Here is a 20,295-nt window from a genome sequence, read left to right on the forward strand (position 1 = left end):
CATAGGTTGTCTTTTCCATATGCTTGTATATTGTTAAGAAAGATTATCCTTGAACCTTGTAGTGAAAATGGAAAACATTTACCAGTAAGGTTTGCCATTACATAGATTAGTGGGGGAGGGTGAGAAGAAAGAAAACTAACACTCATTGAGTGTCATATACGTCCTAGGCCCTTGATGCGCATTGCCTCATCTCACATGGTTCATTGGGACTCAGTCCAGATCCATGGGGCTCCAAATCTTGCCATTTCACTCTTCCTTCCAAGTAAAATACAACCCCTGCCCATCTTTATCCAGTGAACTATGTAAGAGGCAGTACGTTGGGTTTGACTCCACCTTCAGTCACTAGTTCTATGACCTTGGCTGACTTCTCTGATCCTGTCTCCTCCTGTTTCACACCTTAGCTTTCTTTCCTTGTGGGCAAACTCACCTAAGAGCAGCTCCAAACAACTCAAGCCCTTCAGTGTCCTTCCTGGTTCTGGTTCTGCAAATCCCCAGATCATGTTTGCTGCTAGGGCTTTACCCTCTTAGCCAAACCCATTGCAAAGCAGCTAAACCAGTGCCTGAGCTTGGATGAGCAGAGCCAAGGCCCTGGGTGTCCCCTAAGCCCTATCCTTCCGCTTGCCTTTGACTTGTTTTCATTCCATGGATCAGAGAGACTATTTTTACTGTAGCTCCAAAGGAGAGACACGGAAGCATCGGTGCTACTTTAGGCATCTCACAGTTTGTGAATCTTTCATGCATTCTCAAATTTCAGTGAAGCTACTGACTCTTAAGAATAACAAATCAATTTGAGGTTTCTTATGTTCACAGGCTCGCTTCTTGGAGTGTTGCTTTGAAATGTCTGGGAGTGACTCCATCTTTGTCCGTAAGTGTCACTGAACACAAGCTGGTATATTGCCAGGTTAAGTGAAATATCACTGGCGTGTTAAGTTACACAGGGGCTTTCCAGTTGATTTTACCACATACTTACTCCTGAGCTATTTAATTTCATTTGCTTGAGCATTGCTTCAAAGCAAAGATCCTCACTGGTGGCAAAGAGGTAATAAGGAAACAAGAACGTATGCAAATTCTGGTCATGCTCATTAGCAAAGATTTTTCTTATAAATGATTGAAAGCTATTTCTAAGGATTTTAGAAATTAGACAAAATATATCAGTATGTTCTTCCTTCCTCTTCCTCTCTTACCTGGTCAGGACTAATGAAATGCAATTTTTTTTAATGCATTGCCTTTCCATTGCATCTGGAAACGTTATGCAGTCTTTCTTTTTTAATTATCTTGACTCCGAAGAACATTTCAATAGTCTTTTCAAGACCTTCTGAAGTTATTTCACTTCTGGATGTAATAGTTACTCGTCCCCTCCAAACACACAATCTCTAATCATTTTCTTCATATAAAGTTGACATTTGTCTCCTAAGCAATGACATGACTGCCTCCATGAATAATGAAGTATAGCAAAGGCTGAATGTATTGTGAAGCACATAGCAAAACTAATTGCATTAAACCCAAAAGTCTAATCAGCATAAAAAATTAGAATATAGACACTCATTGAATGTTAGTGCCAGAAAGGACTTTAGAGATCATTTGTTACCAGCTCAGCTTCCAGATGAGAAAACTCAGGTCCAGAAATATTAAGGAACTTCTGAAGGTCACGTACTAGCTTTTGGCAAAGCCGGATCTAAAATTCTGTTTCCCAGGGACTTCAAACTCTTTTCTCTTAAATTGACCTACTTTTTCACATATTATGCACTTTGAAAAAGAGATTAAAAATGTACTTTTGAATGTACTTAAGAAAAATGTAATTTGTTAAAGGACATAGATGTTCTAAATCTTATTGCAAGATCAGGTCAAATGCTACGGTCACCATGCCAGATTTCCAGATCTCACCCCAAGCTGGAAGAACTTTCTTTCCTCTGAAGGCTCATATGACATTCTTTACTTGTATATGACACTTACCTCTTCCTATCTCATGTTACGTTTACTTGCATCCATGACTTACCGATGCTGAGCTCCTTAAGAACATAATTTCTACCTTTAACATTTTTGTGATTTCCTAAGTACCCAGTATGGATTTGGAATCTCTCTCTCTCTCTCTCTCTCTCTCTCTCTCTCTCTTTCCTTCCCCCTCTCTCCCTTCCTCGCTCCTTCCCTCCCTCCCTCTCTTCCTCCCTCCCCTCTTGTAAACTTTTTGTGCCAAATTCTAAGAATCTCTAAAATAATATTGACTGTCTTAATCTGAGGGAAGAATTTTCTCTTTGTCTTAAACCAGTAAATTGATAGTGGAGTGCAGATGATATGCAAGATAATAGAGCAGGAGTCTGTAACTTTATAATGTCATAGTATTGTGTTTATTTCATTATTTCTGGGTTTTAGTAAATTGAGCAAGACAAAATGAAGCTCAAGCTAGTGGAATATTTTAAATAATTAAGGAGTTTAATTTTTAGTTTTGCACTGCAGTTTTAAGATAAATTTAATTAAAAATAACCATTTGCCTTTTTGTTGTTGCCTCTGGAAGTAGAAATAAATCTAACATTTCATTTCAGCCACCTAGGAGAAAGTCTAAGTTTCAGCAATATTGTTTCAGTATCTCTTCTAGATGTTTTATGTCTTCATTCATTCATTTGGCCAACAAATATTTATTGAACACCAGCCAGGTGCCAGTCTGATACTGGACCAGACACTAGGATATAGTGGTGAATAAGGAAAAAGTGGTTCCCTCCCTTCAGCAAACTCAGAATGATGGGCAAGGTACATAAGCTAGTGGGAAAATACAGTGATGTGTGGTAGCTTTGATGGGAGAAGCACAGGCTTCTATGAAATCGCATAGAAAAGGCATTTATACTGTCATGGGGAGAATACAGCAGGCTTTCTAGGGAGAGTGGCCTCTCAGCTGAGGCCTGAAGTGTAAGTGGCAGTTAGCCAGATTGGTGTGGTGGTGTTGGAAGAATGTTCCAGACAGAGAACCACATGTACAAAGTCACAGAGTCAAGAGAGAGCTTGGCGTATTTATGTACTGGGAAAAGTCCAGAAGGTGGAGGTTGGGGGATGCCAACTCAATTACAACAGGGGCCTCAGTATTGTAGAAGAGTGAAGTGGGCCTTCATGACCTTTCAAGAGAGGGCACTCGCGATGTGGCTCCTGCTGTTTGTTTCTGGGCAGAAAAACAGCCTTATATAATTATATTTATACATTTTTTGACAGAAGCTTAGAGTCTGAAGTTTGAGAAACTATTTTTAAATGTTGGTGGTTACTTCAAAAAACTTGTAAAACACTTTGTGATTCAAATAAAATGGTCTACCAACTGGATCCAACCTGTGGCTACCTGTTTATAATCTCTGATCTAGAACACTGGTTTTCAATGTATGGTCCAAAAACCAGTGTGAACACCACCTGTGAACTTGTCAGAAATGCAAATTCTTGGGCCCTCCCAACTTAATCAAAACCTCTGGGGGCAGAGCCAGTAATCTGTCATTTAACCCTCCAGGTGATTCTGACACAGCTCAAGTTTGAGAACCTTAGGTTTCCAGTTGTGCTATCCAGTATGGTAGCCACATCTGGCCAACAGCACTTGAAATGTGGCTAGACCACACTGAGACATGCTCCATGGTAGGCCATATTTAGGCCAAGAACAGAAACCTTCTTATCTTAAAAGCCATCTTGTCTTGCTTTTGTACCTTGTACCTGACGGCTTGTGTTTGCCTTAGGCCTGGAGAAGCCGCCTGGAATGTAGAAACCATCTTATCCTGTCTTGCTTTGTACTTTGTTTGTCTCCTAGGGGCTTGTGATCAGAGGGCCTGGGCAGACCTGTGCGGTCCTGACGAGAGGTCTGGGGACCAGGATGTGGAGCCAGAAACTGGTTTTCCAATATTTTGTATAAAAACAGGAAACAAAAATTTTTTTTCATATTGATTACAAGTTGAAGTAACATTTTGGAATATATTACACTAAATATATCATTAATATTAACCTCACTTATTGCTTTTCATGTTTTAAAATGTAGCTACTAGAAAATTTAAAATTACACATGTCATGTTTCCATTGCTCAATGCTAAGTCTATAGTTTGTGAGGCAGGGAGTGTGGGTTAGTGAGGCTGATGCAGTGAAGCAGAGATGAGCCTTATGGAAATTGTCAGTCATGCTAAAGACCTATACTTTACCCCTAAGGCCGGTGGGAAACCTGGAAATGCTCTAAGTTGAGGAGAAGTATGATCAGATTGGTGTTTTAGATGAACGCTGGCTGGAGTGTGGCTCACGCTGTGGAAGGAGGCCACACTTACACACACAGACCAGGTAGAGGAATCCAGTGGGCGAGATGCTGGACTGGCATTGACCTTCTGTGTATCCTGTGGTGGCAGAAAAAGACAACTCTCCTCCCATCTTCTGCGTTCTTCTAGATGGGCTAATAATAAAATTTAGCAGAGACAGATTAACAGAAGAAAATGTTCAAAGTCTATTATGAAAATGTATATTCAGGGGTCCATAAGAATGAACAAAAAGACATTGGGCAGTTGAGGTTTATATGCCATTTTGGACAAAGGAGAAGGGATGAGGGGAGGGGTCTGGGATTTCAAAGGGGAAATAGGCAATTCACAGGTAGCTGAGAAAAATTCCTGCTAGGCAACGCAGAAATAATGAAGGGGGGGGGGAGAATCTAGCAGAACAGGTTTTTGCATGGATCCTTCCTGTGTACCATACTTTATTCAAATTAGGCTAAGATGAAAATCCTAGAGAATGTGCTAACATTCCCTTCCTGAAGCAGGCCTTTTGATCTGAATTCCTTTAGGCAGGAAAGGGGCAGGGTCAAAAGTTCTTTCTGAGTCTTTTGCTTTGTTGGAGTGCAAGTTTCGAACAAGGACTCTGGAGCTAGTCTGCCAGGAGATTGGATCCCAGCTCCACTAATTAGCTGAGTGACTCTTGTCAGATCATTTCTTTAAGCCTCTATTTTCTCATTTGTTAGACAGGAATAATAACAGTGCCTATCTCATAACGTTGCAGAGATTTACATGAGCCTATATCTATAACCTTATCTTTATGTATGCATCTACCTATAAAGAGCTTAGAACAGAACACATGGTAAGCAATATTGCAATTATTATCACTACTCAAGGGGGACCAGTGTGGGCAAGGAGCTGAGTTAAGGAATTATCCAGTCTCCACTCCGAACTGGAATACTGGGGTTACGATACTGTTCTAATATCCTGGCAGTCCTAAAGGCTGAGTGAAGTTGAATGAAGTTCATCCTGAGAGAAGGATGAATGAATTACTTAAACCTGGGGCCACTCCAACTTCACTTTCCTCATTTTGTTAGTTTCTCTTACCCTGGTCGACATTCTTCAACATGCATGCTTTCACTTGTCTCTAGGAACCCACTGCAAGTTTCTCAAGTGTTATCTGAATCACCATCATCAGTTAGTCCTTTAATATCTCTCTTATAGACCTATTTCCTGGTGCCATGGGTCAACCTGAAGGAGAAAGTGAGTAATGACTATTTCCAACGCCCTTTCAGCATTGTGAGCTGGGCATTAATTTTCCATGATTACTGAATGGGCTTTGAGCAAGTGAAAGAAGCTCCGGGCAAACATTTTTTGTGAATTGTTTGAAATATGCACATTCTAAGTGAGTGGCTTTCTTTTCTTTTAAGTTTATTGGGGTGACAATTGTTAGTAAAATTACATAGATTTCAGGTGTACAATTCTGTATTACATCATCTATAAATCCCATTGTGTGTTCACCACCCAGAGTCAGTTCTCCTTCCATCACCATGTATTTGATCTCTTTTACCCTCATCTACTACCCCCTCCCTTCTTACCCTCTGGTAACCACTAAACTATTGTCTGCATCTGAGTTTTTATTTCTTCATTTGTTTGTCTTGTTCCTTTGTTGTTTTCAGTTTTATATACCACACATCAGTGAAATCGTATGGTTCTCTACTTTTTCTGTCTGACACAAGCGAGTGACTTTCTTATGGCCTACTCAGGCCGAAATTCAAAGAGCAGTTTTATTTGTATGTTTTCCCCTCCCTTCAGTCTCAAATCTAATTTCACATTTTCCATAAAACCTTCAAGTTCCCTCCATAGCATTTGGCTCTCACCCTTCTCCTAGCATTCATCATTTTTTGGCAATGAGAAATAAACACAGACTGGAAACAACTAGAATGTCCCATCAATGTGAAACTGTTTAGACAAATTATGATAACAACATAATGGAATACATACAGTAGTTAGAAAGAGTGAGGCAGCCCTTTATGCACTGAAATGAATGCTTTCCAAGATAAATTAAGTGAAAAAATAAGATGCAGAAGAGTGTACATAACTTTGCTACATACAGTATTTTAAGAAGAAAAATGCACGATATTTTGTTGACGCCATCAATTGTAAATGCATTAGTATTTTATATATTAATAAGAAAGACAAATTGCTGCCAATCTAAATTGTGACATAAACTGAAAGACATGAATGTGTCTTTCAAAGATGTAAAGATACGTAAGTTTTAGACTTGATAATATATAGCATATTAGTATTTGTTGTATGTACATGGGCTATCTCGTTATTGTCACATCCTATAGGACCTTTGTGGACTGGAGTTGCTCTGCTCCGTGGGTTCCTCACTCTGTATGGGCTGCGTGACCACAAAACTTTGGACACACCTCTGTGGGCCCCTGAAAGAAGACAGGAGTGATGTGTTCATGTGCTTGTATTTTTATCTGGTGTGGACTAATCTCCGTATCTGGTATACATCCTTTACACTGCTTGCTTTCTGGTTTGGGAGTAAACAGAAGGGCAACAACTTAGAAGCAAGCCCAAGCTGTGATTCCCATCCATCCTGGAACCCAGGGGAGACACTATGGTTTGTACTTGCTCGACCTTATAAAGCAGGCCAAAGAATGTGGCACTCAGTGGGTGACGGGATACCACTGCAGGGGTGTTAAACTGGGTACATACAACCATTAGCTCTGGAGGAGGGAGTAAGGGTGACAGAGTGGACAGTGAGGGTTCCTGGTTGTAGGAGAGATGTGAACAGGTACTGGAGCTTAAGTCTCTTTGGCATTTTCCCCAGCACTGAGCATCACATCTGGCATGGGATGCCCTCAGTACATTCTGTGAAGGAAGGTCATCAGGGAGAGTTACAGGCTGAAAACTGGGACTAGACTTTGAAAACAATAGAAACTGTATTTGACGCTAGTGAAACCCTTCTTCTTTAGGTTGTTTATTAAGGACACGGATTCTCAAGAAATGCTCCTAGAGAGTCCGAAGAAATTCCGTACGGTCCTAGGAGTTGATGCAAACTGAAGGAAAGTATGCTCAGAATTAGACACATTGATTACATTGTGCCTTGCAAATATGCTACAATCCCTTAACACAGTTATAGGACAAAGAAACCACATCGTGTCTTATTATTATTACCCTAGCCCTTTTCTGGAAGTAGCATTTATATATGGGGCCTATACTTGAATCAGTGTAATATTCAAAATTCTTAAATGGAGTTCTATTGTTTCTCCAAATCAACCAACCTAAAAATGCTGGAATAAATATGAATTCTCTGGAATTATTTAAATGTGAATTATTATTACTCTCAGGCTGTCCCTCTCTGGTAGAATTTAGCCTCGGGATCACACTCCTTCCATGTATTCAACATGCCAAACCTACTCAAAAACAGAAAAATCGTGGTTTTTCTATTAAAACTCCACCAGCAACAAATTCATAACCTTACCACAGAGAGGCAATGGAAAACTGGTGTCACCTTGATGGGCCAGCTTCCCTAAAAGCTACCAGACTGAGAAATTTTCCTTAGAAGCCCAGGGGTGGAGAAGAATTTCGTCTTGAGATTCTTGCCAGCTCAGGGGGTTGGCAAAGAACCAGGCCTGAGGGCCCTGCAGTTCCCAAACTATGCTTTCTTGGAACATCCCGAGTAGCACTCACCATTTTACAAAGTTCAATGACAGGCAAATATGGGTACTTTGTTTTCTCAACAAGCCCTTTCCACGTGCAACTAAATGGGTTTCTTGAGGACAACAGAAAGTTGGGTTTTGTCTTTTGGTCCACTCTGACAATATCCGATTTTTAATTGTTGTATTTAAACCATTGATGTTTCAAGTGATTATTGATAGTTGGATTGATAGCTACCATAATTGATACTGTTTTCTATCTTTTGTCCTTGTTCTTTGTCTATTGTCTCCCCCTCTTTTTCTGCCTCCTCTGGCTTTAAGTATTTTGTATGATTCCATTTTTTATTGGGGAATCCTGGGGAACAGTATGTTTGTCCAGGGCCAATCAGCTCCAAGTCATTGTCCTTCAGTCTAGTTGTGGAGGGCGCAGCTCACTGGCCCATGTGGGAATTGAACGGGCAACCTTGTTGTTCAGAGCTCACCCTGTAACCAACTGAGGCATGTGACCACCCTCAATTATACTTTTTAAAAATTGTATCTTTTTTAGTGTCTGCCCTTGAGTTAGCAATATACATTTACAACTTAAGTTCACTTTCAGATAACACTATACCACTAAACAGGTAGTGCCAGTACCTTATAACAAAGTATTTCCATTCCCGCCTCCCAATTCTTATGATACTGTTGTCATTCATTTCACTTATCCAGAGGATATAATCATGGGATACATTATTTTTGAACAAACTCTTACCTGTTTTATCAATTAAGAATAAAAGTAATAAAACTGTTTATTTTAACTTCATTTATTCCTTCTCCAATACTCTTCCTTTCTTTATGTGGATTCAAGTTTCTGACCCATTTTCTTTTCTTTTTCTCGAATGAACTTCTTTTAACATTTCTTGCAAGGCGGGTCTACTCCCTCAATTTTTATTTGTCAGAAAGTAGTTCTGTTTTACTCTTTTTTTTTCTCCTTCTACCTCCCCACTCCACTCCAGTTCAAGCCATTGTTTCTCAGTCTAGTTGTGTAGGACACAGCTCCCTGGCTCAGGCTGGTATTATGAGCCTTGCACTCTCCCTGGGCTGCGGCAGTCGGTCGCCAGTCTCCGTTGGCCGCTCATAGCAGCTCACGCTGGCTGCCAGCCACTCATGGCAGCACACAGCAGCCCGCAGCAGCACACAGCAGCCCGGGGGACAGTACGCGGCAGCACACAGCAGCACACGGAAGCCGGCAACAGCACACAACACAAACAACACACACGCTGACTGCCGGCCACACTTGCTGGCTGCTAGCCACTCACGCTGGCTGCCGGCTGCTGACGGCAGCCCAGCTCCAGGGAGAGCTGTTGTTCACAGTCTTAGCTGTAGAAGAGGGAGCAGCTCACTGGCCCATTTGGGAATCGAACCAGTAACCTGGGCATTAGGAGCACGACGCTCCAACCACCTGGGCCACCAGCCTGGCCCGGTTTTACTCTTTACAAAGGATGATTTGATAGAATACAGAACTCGAAAGTGGTGGTTTTTTTCTCTTCTTCTTCTTCTTTAAATTGTTCACTCCACTCTCTTCTTACTTGCACGGTTTCTGAGAATAAGTTGGCTGTAATTTTTATCCTTACTCTGCTATAGGTAAGAAATTGTCCTCCTTTGGCTTTTTTCAGTTTTGTTTTTTGGGTGTCTTTGATTTTCTGCAGTTTGACTATGATATGCCTACATGTATTAATTAGGTTGGTGCAAAAATAACTGGTTTTTGCAATTTTGTATATTTTTTAATATTTTTGGACACAGCTCCCTGGCCCATGCTGATATTATGAGCCTTGCTCCCCCCAACCCCAGGCTGAGGCAGTTGGTCACCAGGCTCGGTCGGCCACTCACAGCAGCTCACGGCAGCTCACACGGGCTGCCGTCCATTCACGCTGGTCACTGGTTGCTCACGCCAACCTCCAGCTGCTCACGGCATCCCGGTTCCACGGAGAACGTTGTTCACAATCTTAGCTGTAGAGGGCGCAGCTGGCCCATGTGGGAATCGAACTGGTGACCTCAGCGTTAGGAGCACGGCGCTCCAACCACCTGAGCCACCAAGCTGGCCCTGCAATTATTTTTCAACATTTTAAACTGCAATTACTTTTACACCAACCTAATAGATTTTTGGTATTTATTCTGCTTAGTATTCACTGAGCTTTCTGGCTCTGTAGTTGTTTCTCAGCCTGGACAAATACTTGTTATTGTTTCAAATATTTCTCTACCTTTTCCTCTTTCTTCTCCTTCTGGTATTCCCGTTATATGTATGTTATACCTTTTGCAATTGTCTCATACTGCTTATTCTTTTTCACTTTTTTTCTCTTCAGAGTTCATTATTAGAAGTTCCTGTTGACATGCTTTTAAGCTCACTGATTCTTTCCTTGGCTGTCTCCAGTCTATGAGACTACCAAAGGCATTCTTCATTCAGTTATGGTGTTTTTGGTTTCTAACATTTCCTTTTGATTCTTAAAGTTTCCATCTCTTGGCATACATTACCCATCTATTCTTGCAAGTCTACTTTTCTTCATTACAGCCCTTTGCCTATTAATCAGTAGTTTTAAATTCTCTGATAATTCCATTATATCTGCCATATCTGTGCTTGATGTCTCTTCACAGTGTTTCTTCTTTTGAAATTTTCCTTGTAATTTTTTGTTAAGTGGGACATAATGTAGTAGGTAAAAAGAGTTGAGATAAATGGATTAGTGTGGGTGTGGGGACAGAGTCCCAGACAGCAGTTTCCAGGCTCTCAGCCTCACGTGGGTAGGTGCTTGTTCAGGAGGTGAATGACCATCAACTGTGATTCATTGGCTGTCAGCTGTAACTGGTTAGCCAATTGGCTACTGATGTAACTGCCGAGCTGCGTTGATTGGTTGGTTGGTTGGAAGGCAAATGGGTGAATGGCGGACTACGGATCGTGTGGATCCTACTGCGTGTGTCTTGCTCCGCTGCCAGCGAGAATATAATGATATGACTCCCCTATCTATGGCACCGTGGGTGTTCCTTTTTGGGCTCACCATATCCTGTGTTCTTATGTGGGGAGCAGGAGCTGAGACCCCGCATGAATCCCTACATGACAAATGGTGCAGCGAGCAGGGTGTCGTGTTGGCGGAAACTCCGAAAGGTAATGGAACAGTTTATAAGTCTGAAAGCTCAGTTTCAGGAAGCCTGTGAGGAGTGGCGCCGGGAACAGGAGGCGCGATCTGTTTGGGAGAAATGTTACCCCTCAGTGAATTGGTGGGCCTCTCAAGCCACCGGATGGCACGCCACCCTGTTGGCCGTGGCAGGTGTCACCTTCCTTTTGGTGGTCTGCTACTGCCGTGAGCTCCTAGAGTTGTGGGCATCTGACACAGTGGGTGGTGGCCTCAGTGTGCCTGGCATGGCGAGCAGGATTCTGGCCAGGTAGAAATGGCGTCTGACTCTGGGCAGGAGGACAAGTGGGTCCCACACAGTGTGTGGTACCTGGTAGCCATTGTTCTCAGGAGTTGGACCCTCTCCGGCCAGTGTGGAGAGGGCCCTGCAGGTTCTAGCTGAGCGATTGTCAGAGGAGGCGAAGGGTACAGCTGGTCGTGTGGGCTGGGTGTTCCTCACCGCCTTGCGTCATAGCATGGAGGATGCGCTTAATGAAATAGCTCAGGTGCTAGAGCAGCAGCCCCGGGGGAGGCTCTGGAAGCCCAGGACCGCCAGTTGGAGGAGGTTCTCACTGTGGTGCATCATAACTCGCAGGAAGCGCTTGCTGGAATAGCTCAGGTGCCGGACCAGGTGTCCCGGTGGGAAGCGCTGGAAGCTCAGCTCCACCTGTTAGAGGATGAGCCCCACAGTGGATACTGTGAGGCAGAGGCGGACAATGTGAGTGGAAACAATGTAGCTCCAAACCCCCAAGCCCTACCCATCTTGAAGCAAAAGGTAAAGCATGAGCAACCTTTGGGCCCCGGGGGTGTTGCTGCCAGTAACCCAGCTGTGACTGAGTTCACAACCTACACCCCTTACACTTCCACTGAGTTGCAGGAGCTGGGGAGGTGATGCCGACAGCGCCCTGGAGAGCCAGTCTTGGGTTGGCTACTACGTTTATGGGATGAGGGGGCAGACAGCGTTCTCTGCTCCCCAGGTGAAATGGAAAAGCTAGCCTCCATGACGGTACATCCGTCCCTGTCACAAAGGTTACAGAATTGCCATAGGTTGGCACAAGACCAGGGCAACCACACTCTAATGGAGTGGCTCACTGCTGCAGTACACACAGTATGGGGACAGGCTGGCGAGCTGCCAGACACTGTGACTAAGTGGCAATCGTGTACTGACCTTACGCAAATCATCCGTGAAATGGGTATGAGACATGCTATGTTCAACCCTAATATGCGGGGGCTGGATGATGAGTGTTTTACAACCAGCATGAGCGATCTCATTTTGGATACTGCACCTGCAAGTGCTTTTGGATCCTTGGTTGCCATTCTTATGCTCTATGTGGGGCGGTGGATCCATGAAGTTACCATTGCCATGGCCACCCTTGGGAATGTTAAAAGCCGGCAGCAAAGGAAATTAAGACCTGGAAGCTAAGCCAAAAGTAAGGGGGCAAAGTTGCAGGCCTCAGAGAGTAACACGCACACAGATGTGGCGTGATCTCGTGGCAGCAGGGGTTGATCGGGGAAAAAAATACACCGACAACCCAATGCACTCTTGTTGGAACTTTGGAAACAGTTGCGTCCGGAACAGCAATTCCGGCGAAGCCTAAAGAAGTCTGGGAAAGCGCGACCTGTGTCCCTCCAGGACTTCATGTGGTCGCTTGAGGCCGACTTCTTTCAGCTTGATTAGGGGTGGGGCCAAGGCATCCGGTCAAAGGGGACAAGCGGGGACCGGAGGCCCCATGTGGAACTGTCCATACATTGATCCCCTTCTAATGTGCAGAGGGTTTTGGCCCTAGTTGATGGGCACAGACTGCAGTCTCATTTATGGGAACCCAGAACTGTTCCCCGGACCAGCAATCTGCATTGATGGCTACGGGGGAAAGATTGTAACTGTGAAAGCCGTTTCCTTACCACTGGGTATAGGAAGGCTTCCTCCTCGTACCTACAAGGTTTATGTCTCCCCCGTTACAGAATATATTCTAGGGGTGGATGTGCTACATGGCCTCAGCTTACAGACGTCGGTAGGAGAGTTCCGTCTCCGGATCCGGGTGGTGAAAGCGGTGACACGCGGGCATGCTCACCACTCTCCTCAAGTGTTGCCACAGCCCTGGCGCGTGGTTACAGTGCGGCAGTACCGCCTGCCAGGAGGACAGGAGGAGATTGGTTGTACAATATTGGAATTGGAAAAGGCACATATTGTGAGGCCAACGAACAGTCCCTTTAACTCCCCAGTATGGCCTGTCAAGAAGCCAGATGGGACCTGGTGAATAACCGTGGACTATAGGGAGTTAAATAAGGTGACGCCACCTTTGCACGCTGCAGTGCCTTCAATTCACGATTTAATGGATCGTCTGACTGTCCGCCTGGGGACATATCACTATGTAGTGGACTTGGCCAATGCTTTTTCTCCATTGACATTGCACCTGAGTGTCAAGAGCAGTTTGCTTTTACTTAGGACAGGCGGCAGTGGACTTTTCAAGTCCTTCCGCAAGGATACTTGCACAGGCCCACTATCTGCCACGGGCTCATAGCCCAGGATTTGGCACAGTGGGATCACTCGTCCTCTGTGGCCTTGTTTCACTATGTTGATGATATTTTACTAACATCTGATTCTCTTTCAGATTTGGAGCAAGCAGCTCCCTCTCTTCTCGGCCACCTGAAGACACGTGACTGGGCAGTGAATGAGGAAAAGGTCCAAGGCCCTGGCTTATCCGCCAAGTTTTTGGGTGTTGTGTGGTTGGGTAAGACAAAGGTCATACCTAAGGTGATTATTAATAAAATACAAGCCTTTCCCCAGTTAACTTTTCCCAACTGCAGATCGTGTGGATTCTACTACGTGTGTCTCGCCCGCCTGCAAGAATATAATGGTATGACTTCCCTATCTATGGCTCCGTGGGTGTTCCTTTTTGGCCTCATTATATCCTGCGTTCTTGTGCAGGGAGCGGGAGTTGAGACCCCGCATGAGTCCCTACATGACAGTGGGGTTTTATGTGTGGTTGTGTTCACTGTTTACTGTAGCTATAGGTCAGAAGCTAAACATTCCTCTGGTGGTATTTTTTCTCCTTTGTTATCTTTTAAGTTTTCATACTTAAAAAAAAATCACCTGAGGTGTATATAGTTCTTCTCATATTGCCTTTTTATTATACAGAAGCCTTGTTGACGTGGTGCTGAGGGGAAGCGAGAGGTTGGGGTGGGGTGGGGAATGTTCTATATCCTACGATTAGGTATCAGTCTGTTAGTGAGTCTACGAGAGACAGGAAGGGAAGAGGGTACTGGGGTTGGGTATTCCCTTCTTTCTGGGCAGTTAGGTTCTGGTAAGTTTCTGTTGCAGACAGACTTGTTAAGAACAAAATACCTGGGGCATATTTTTAAATGGTGACTTTCTCCCTCCCTCTGCTGGAAACATAAGATTTTTTCCTCCTGTCTTCACTGTGAGATCCTGATAGGGCTCCTGGAGGTGAAGCTCATGGAAGTGTGGGGGTCCTCCTAAGACGGGCGCCCCCTGGAGTTTTCTCTCAAACTTGTCCACACTGTTTCCAGCAATGCACTGTGTTTCCCCGAAAATAAGACCCAGCTGGACAATGAGCTCTAATGCATCTTTTGGAGCAAAAATTAATATAAGATCTGGTCTTATTTTACTATAAGACCGGGTCTTTATAATATAATAATATAGTATATGATACAATACAATATAATATATAATACCCAGTCTTATTTTACTATAAAACATAGTAAAATAAAACCCGATCTAAGACCGGTCTTATATTAATTTTTGCTCCAAAAGATGCATTAGAGCTGATTGTCCAGCTAGGTCTTGTTTTCGGGGAAACATGGTATTACTTACAGATTAGGTTTTCCTAGCTTGGTACTGATTATATGAGTTTTCTGCTCCTTGCCTTCTGCTCTAGTAGGCTGTGATTCTCTGTATCTGCCTATGTGTGTCTTCAGTTTAGGGGGCAGTGGTTTGTCCTACGACCTCAGTTCTCTGATCTAAGACCAGCTGTTGCTTTTCAGTTTGTTCAGCTTTTTTTTTGGTGGTGGTGTGTGATGAGATGACTTACACACCAGGTTAGAAAGTGGAAATCTCAAGTGCTTCGCTCTGGGTGGTAATATTGAGTGATTTTTTTTCTTTGCATTTTTTACACCTTTTCTACAATGTGCATATATATATATATATGTTTTATTATTATGACAAAGAAAATGTTCTTAGAGAAAAATGTTTAAAATGAGTTTAACCTCTGTTGACTTGGAAAGAAAATAAAGCAAGAGTTTCTGGCTAGTAAACGGAATTGAAACCACTAGAAAAGGTTGAGGAGGAGCTCAGTGGGGGTTGGCCCATGGCAATATCTCCACTGTGGTTTTAAAGTCACCAAAGTAATAGACTCCTCTCCCTTGCAACACCTGGTTCATTTCAGAAGATGGCTTTCTCTCTCCTCAATCTCTTCTACCCCTACCAAGTGTTCTGTAGCAAGAGCCTACCTAGCCCCCTGCAGGAGGCTGTCACTCAGGCACCAGGATTTCAATCCTCTAGAACTCAAAAACAAGAAGCAGCATTTGTTGAGCTAACTTACCTCTTTATTAGGAAAGCACCAACACCACATTCTTGGTAATTACTGGAATTTTATTTGCCTCAGGCTTATGACTTGCAACCAAAGACATTGTGCAAAGAAAGCAAAGATTAAGTACACTTTAGGGAGAAGGAGACGATACACACTGGTAACAGAGGAGATCAGGTTGACAAAAAAAAGCCATCCAATGCACTATATAGATTGCAATATTCAATAGCGTTTTCAACAAAACCTTTTTTTAATCAAGAGCAAAAAAATTAAGCAATGTTTACAGTAGACATAAATCTTATACAATTCAAAAAGCATTTTTTTTCAGATCATAGAGCATAAAATGGAAAAATGTCTATGCAGGTGAAGTCTAACTACTGTACATTAATCACCTATTAAAGTTGCTTATATGTACCACAGTGTAAAAAAAGCAATACCGAACAAATAAAAACCTTGAAAATTGCCTGATGAAAAATAAAATAACCAGTGGCTTTTAATGGCTTCTCCTGGTTATCAGTGCTACAAAAAGACAAAAATCTCATCTGAACAGGTGATAAAACCAGGCACAAACTGTTACCAAATTAGACCCACCCATAGAAATATACTATCCACCCACATATTTTCCATCAAAAGCTTTGTTTTGTTTTAATCTTTGAATCTTTGAGGCCCATTTGGTCACAATATGTTACAAATATTTGTATGTGCACATGTTTTTTTTTGTTGTTTGTTGTTTTTTTTTACACCATGATATCATATGTTTGTCTGGCACTATCCTAAAGCTAGTTTATAGATGATGACGATATAGAAACAACCCAGTGCCCATATGACAAATGAACTCACTGGGTAGAAATGAGAGAGGGGAGGAAGGAATTCAGTTCTACTAAGGAAAAAAAGGTCCATACTGATCACTCATCATCCGTCCCACTTGCTTCTGACTGTTCCTAAAAGTAAAATGAAGATAAAATGGAATAAAGTTACATACAAGAAAAAAAAGACATAAATCAAGAGGCAACGTAGAAAAGAAATGACATTTTGGAAACAGTTGACCCTCCAAGCCTCTTCATTCTGTGAGAAGATGTAAAGATGCTAAAGAGGCATCAACAGCCTCTAAGCTGAAAGGGGTGCGCCCAGTTGAAAATCCTGAGGCAATTCCCACGCTCTATGCTAGTACTTTGCTCTCTTTCACTTTGGCATGAAAGGTTTACAGCTAATACTTTCTATTTTTAGCACTGTTTTAGAACATTCAGGGAAGAAAAGAATACAATTTTCTTGTCTACTCCCTGGTAAGTCTGCTGAAGAAAATACAGTAGACTAATACATTTTAAATTTCTAATACATTTTCAATGTATTAGAAAATACTTATGTCAAGGGTTAAGTCTAGGTGGGGGTGAGATAAAAATTCTGAAACTTTTTCATCAGACCCAAATGACAATGTGTTGAAGGAAAATCAAACTAGCCTACATAATAAAATGGAAAATTAACTTTCCAGAAAGAAAAAAGTAAGGAGTGGGTGGTCGGAAAACTGAGGTCCTCTGAAAAGTGAATGAGATGGAGGGCACTTCAGAAGGGAAGGTATTAGAAGTTTCTGCCAGCTCTGCTGCCTTGATGTGCACCACAGCCAGGCATAGGGCCCTAGACTGAGTTAGGCTGTTTGGATCTGAATTACACCTCTGCTATCTACTTACCTGTCCTAGAGCAAAACACATATAACTTAAGCATTGCTTTCTGTAATATGTTGAGATGCTAATAGAAGCATTAAATATAGTACCACATGGGATGGTACTATATGGTATTTAGTATATAAAAATAACACCTCTAGGTACTTAAAAATCCATCTGAGTTTTTTGTACGGTATCTTAAAATCAACTCAAACCAAAAACTCAGCTATCCTTTCTTACTCTTCTATCTAATCATCATTTCGTATGTATACTGCTATATACTAGGCACTATGCTGGGTGTTATAGATATAAACTATTAACTGACCATGGAGAAAAGTGTATCTGTAAGTAAGCAGTTGGAAGATAAGAAAGGGAAAAGGGAAACTTGATTTAGTGTTTTCCATTTTTGAAGACTACTAAAAAAGAGCAATAAACAAAGCCCGAAATTCCGTTATAAATCATGCTGCTCAGTTCACATCCCTCAAAACTGAAATCTCACCAAATCTTTACATTTTCATTTCCAGGAATTAAAGTGAAGAGGTTGCAAAGGGCATGGAAACATGAGAAGAAAACACAAGCAGAGAGGGCTTCCCGGCTTCAGTCAAAGTCAGCTCCACTTACGTTTTCATCCTGTTCTTCATCACTGTCAAAATCGCTCACAACAGGTTTGGCTTTTCCTCGATTTGGCCTTTTTTTGCCTTTTCCTTTGTCCCGATTTTTCTCATCTTTTTTATTGAGCTTAATTTTCACCTTAACAGATTTTGCTACAACAACAAAAAAGCAAAACAGACAGCAATGAGGAATCACAGGGACATATTTTTAGAGGTAGTAAAAAGATTGCCAATCTGCATATGACAAATCAAATGTCCAGGAGTGCCCAGAACATTCTCTATTGATGCCTGTTTTCCATTATCCTGTGTAGTTTACACCCCCTTTTACTTAAAAACATGTCTCTGTTTAGACAATAAATTACATAGTCACTCTAAACAGGCAACAAAAGGGAACGAGGTGCCACAAAGGCAGCTGGGCTGGGCCCCTCTTCCTGTCTCCTAATGGCTGAACAGGGATTTCCCTAACCAGGATAACGATGGCTGTCTTTCCTACTGTGTGGAGGAGTCTGGGCATTTATTTAACAGAGCTTTGACACTAAAAAGTGTAAATAAGTATAAAGGCTTGAAAAGGGCCAATAATTTTACTGTGTAGATAACTCCAGCTGACTTAAACAAAAAGAAAATTCAAATAGTTGAGGAATATTTTTAACAGCATAAAAAGGTTCAAAGTGGAAAGTAAAAACAAAACATTCAAACAAATGAATTAGAAAGCTTCCTTCCCCCATCTCTAGTCTTTCTGCCTACTCTTCTCTTTCTGGTGATTATTTCCAGATAGTGTACATTCATACCTGCAAATATATCCATTCCTGTGTATGATTCTCTCTCTATATATAGATTCCATAACATTCTTTCTACATAATTCTATAGAGGATATGAAGAATCCAAGTACACACACACACGCTTTATACAGATATCCCAAAGGGATCATTATACATGCCCATATTTCACACCTTGTTCTTTTATACACACATGTGGGATATTTCTATGGATCAACTAATACACATCCGCCTAATTCTTTATAATACCTAAAAAATTTCCATCTATGGGTACACTATAATTTTTTTTTTAGCCAGTCCCCTATTGATGGGCACTGAAGTTCCCAGCTTTTTGCCACTATGAACAAAGCTGCCATAAAGTTACTTGTTGGCATATCTTGGCAGAATTTGGGGGAGGTATGGTGGACATAACCACATGGTAAATTTCTAACAGGGCTCTGCTAAACTAGCCTTCAGAGAGATAGCACCCATTTCCACTCTCACAAGAGCTATTACAAGAATAGAAATAAAAACACTTAGAAGATTTCAAAGTGCTATAACATAGACATAGGCGTGGTACCACAAGATATAAAGAAATTCTTTTCCATGGCATTGTTCTGTGACGTGTCCACAGAATATCATTTTTAGGATTTGATAATGAAGTCACTGAGAATGCGGGTCTCTCAATTTAAAGTGGTTTTGCTAGAATATCATGTTTGGTGGGTCTCAAGGCACCTAGAAATGGAGATTGTCATGGAGAGGGTCATAGTTCCAGAAGGAATCCCAGAGATGAGAGTTTTTCAGACTTCTTTTGTGAAGTGGAGGATCCACAAAAATGAAATCTTCCATGAAAGTGTAGGCTAACAAGAAATAGGAGAGCAGAGCTGGTCTGAACTGAAGTATTGCGGCAACACACCATCCCAAGTGGGGCAAACACTGGCGAATCCTAGTGCACAAAACAGTGTTCCCATCAAGGCTTCTACCTATCATATCCAAATGACTGCTGCTTAATGAGCTATATAAAGTGGGGGACTGTTGCTTTGGGTGGAGTAATTTAGGACAAGAAAAGATTGGTGATGAAAAGGTCTATCTTTTAATGGAGATGCATGAAGGTACTGAGGACTCAAAGTTTTCTAAGTAAATTTGCAAAGAACAAGTGCAATATCTTTATCTACTATAGAGGTGTCACTCTTCCTGACATGTGCGTACAGGAAATCCAAGCAAGGTATACAGGGCAGAAGACTGGCATGGCAGAAAAGGTAAGAAAATGCATCTTTAGGAATATAATCTAAATGCACCTTATAGTGTGGGACATTCTAAAGCTATCAGGCTTTGTGATTCACTCAAAAAAGCTCACCTGACAGGTTGCCATGGATGACTTGGCTAATAACTAGACCATCAGGTGAAACCTATAAACGGCATCCATAAGGCTTTATGATACCACTATATAGACTCATGAAAAGTTCTAATTACCAAGGATGGTAGCAGAATAATGGTCCCCCCAAGATATGCATGTTCTAATCCCCAAATTTGTGAATATGTTAAAATCCATGGCTAATCAGCTGACACAGAGGTAAGGAGATTATTGTGGATTAATCAGGAAGGCCCAGTCTAACCATATGAGTCCTTAAACATAGAAGGGCAGGTTCCATTTCAAGATGGTAGCATAGGAAGATCCTGAACTCACCTCTTCCCACAGCTA

General features: G+C 42.0%; 1 protein-coding gene across 9 annotated transcripts in view; it reads right to left on the reverse strand.

The window, feature by feature from the left end:
- Window positions 1-15,613: 15,613 nt before the first annotated feature.
- Window positions 15,614-20,295, reverse strand: part of SMARCA2 (SWI/SNF related BAF chromatin remodeling complex subunit ATPase 2) — a 165,177-nt gene continuing 160,495 nt past the window's right edge. For all 9 annotated transcript variants that reach the window (XM_074330501.1, XM_074330508.1, XM_074330504.1 and 6 more), the window contains 2 exons: window positions 17,849-17,991; window positions 15,614-16,510 (listed from right to left, as the gene is read on the reverse strand). In XM_074330501.1, coding sequence (XP_074186602.1) covers window positions 16,475-16,510; window positions 17,849-17,991 — 179 coding nt within the window. In that variant the 3' untranslated portion in view covers window positions 15,614-16,474. The remainder of the gene's footprint in view (window positions 16,511-17,848; window positions 17,992-20,295) is intronic.

Source organism: Rhinolophus sinicus, linkage group LG04 (assembly GCF_036562045.2).
Source record: "Rhinolophus sinicus isolate RSC01 linkage group LG04, ASM3656204v1, whole genome shotgun sequence".
NCBI classification, from domain to species: domain Eukaryota; kingdom Metazoa; phylum Chordata; class Mammalia; order Chiroptera; family Rhinolophidae; genus Rhinolophus; species Rhinolophus sinicus.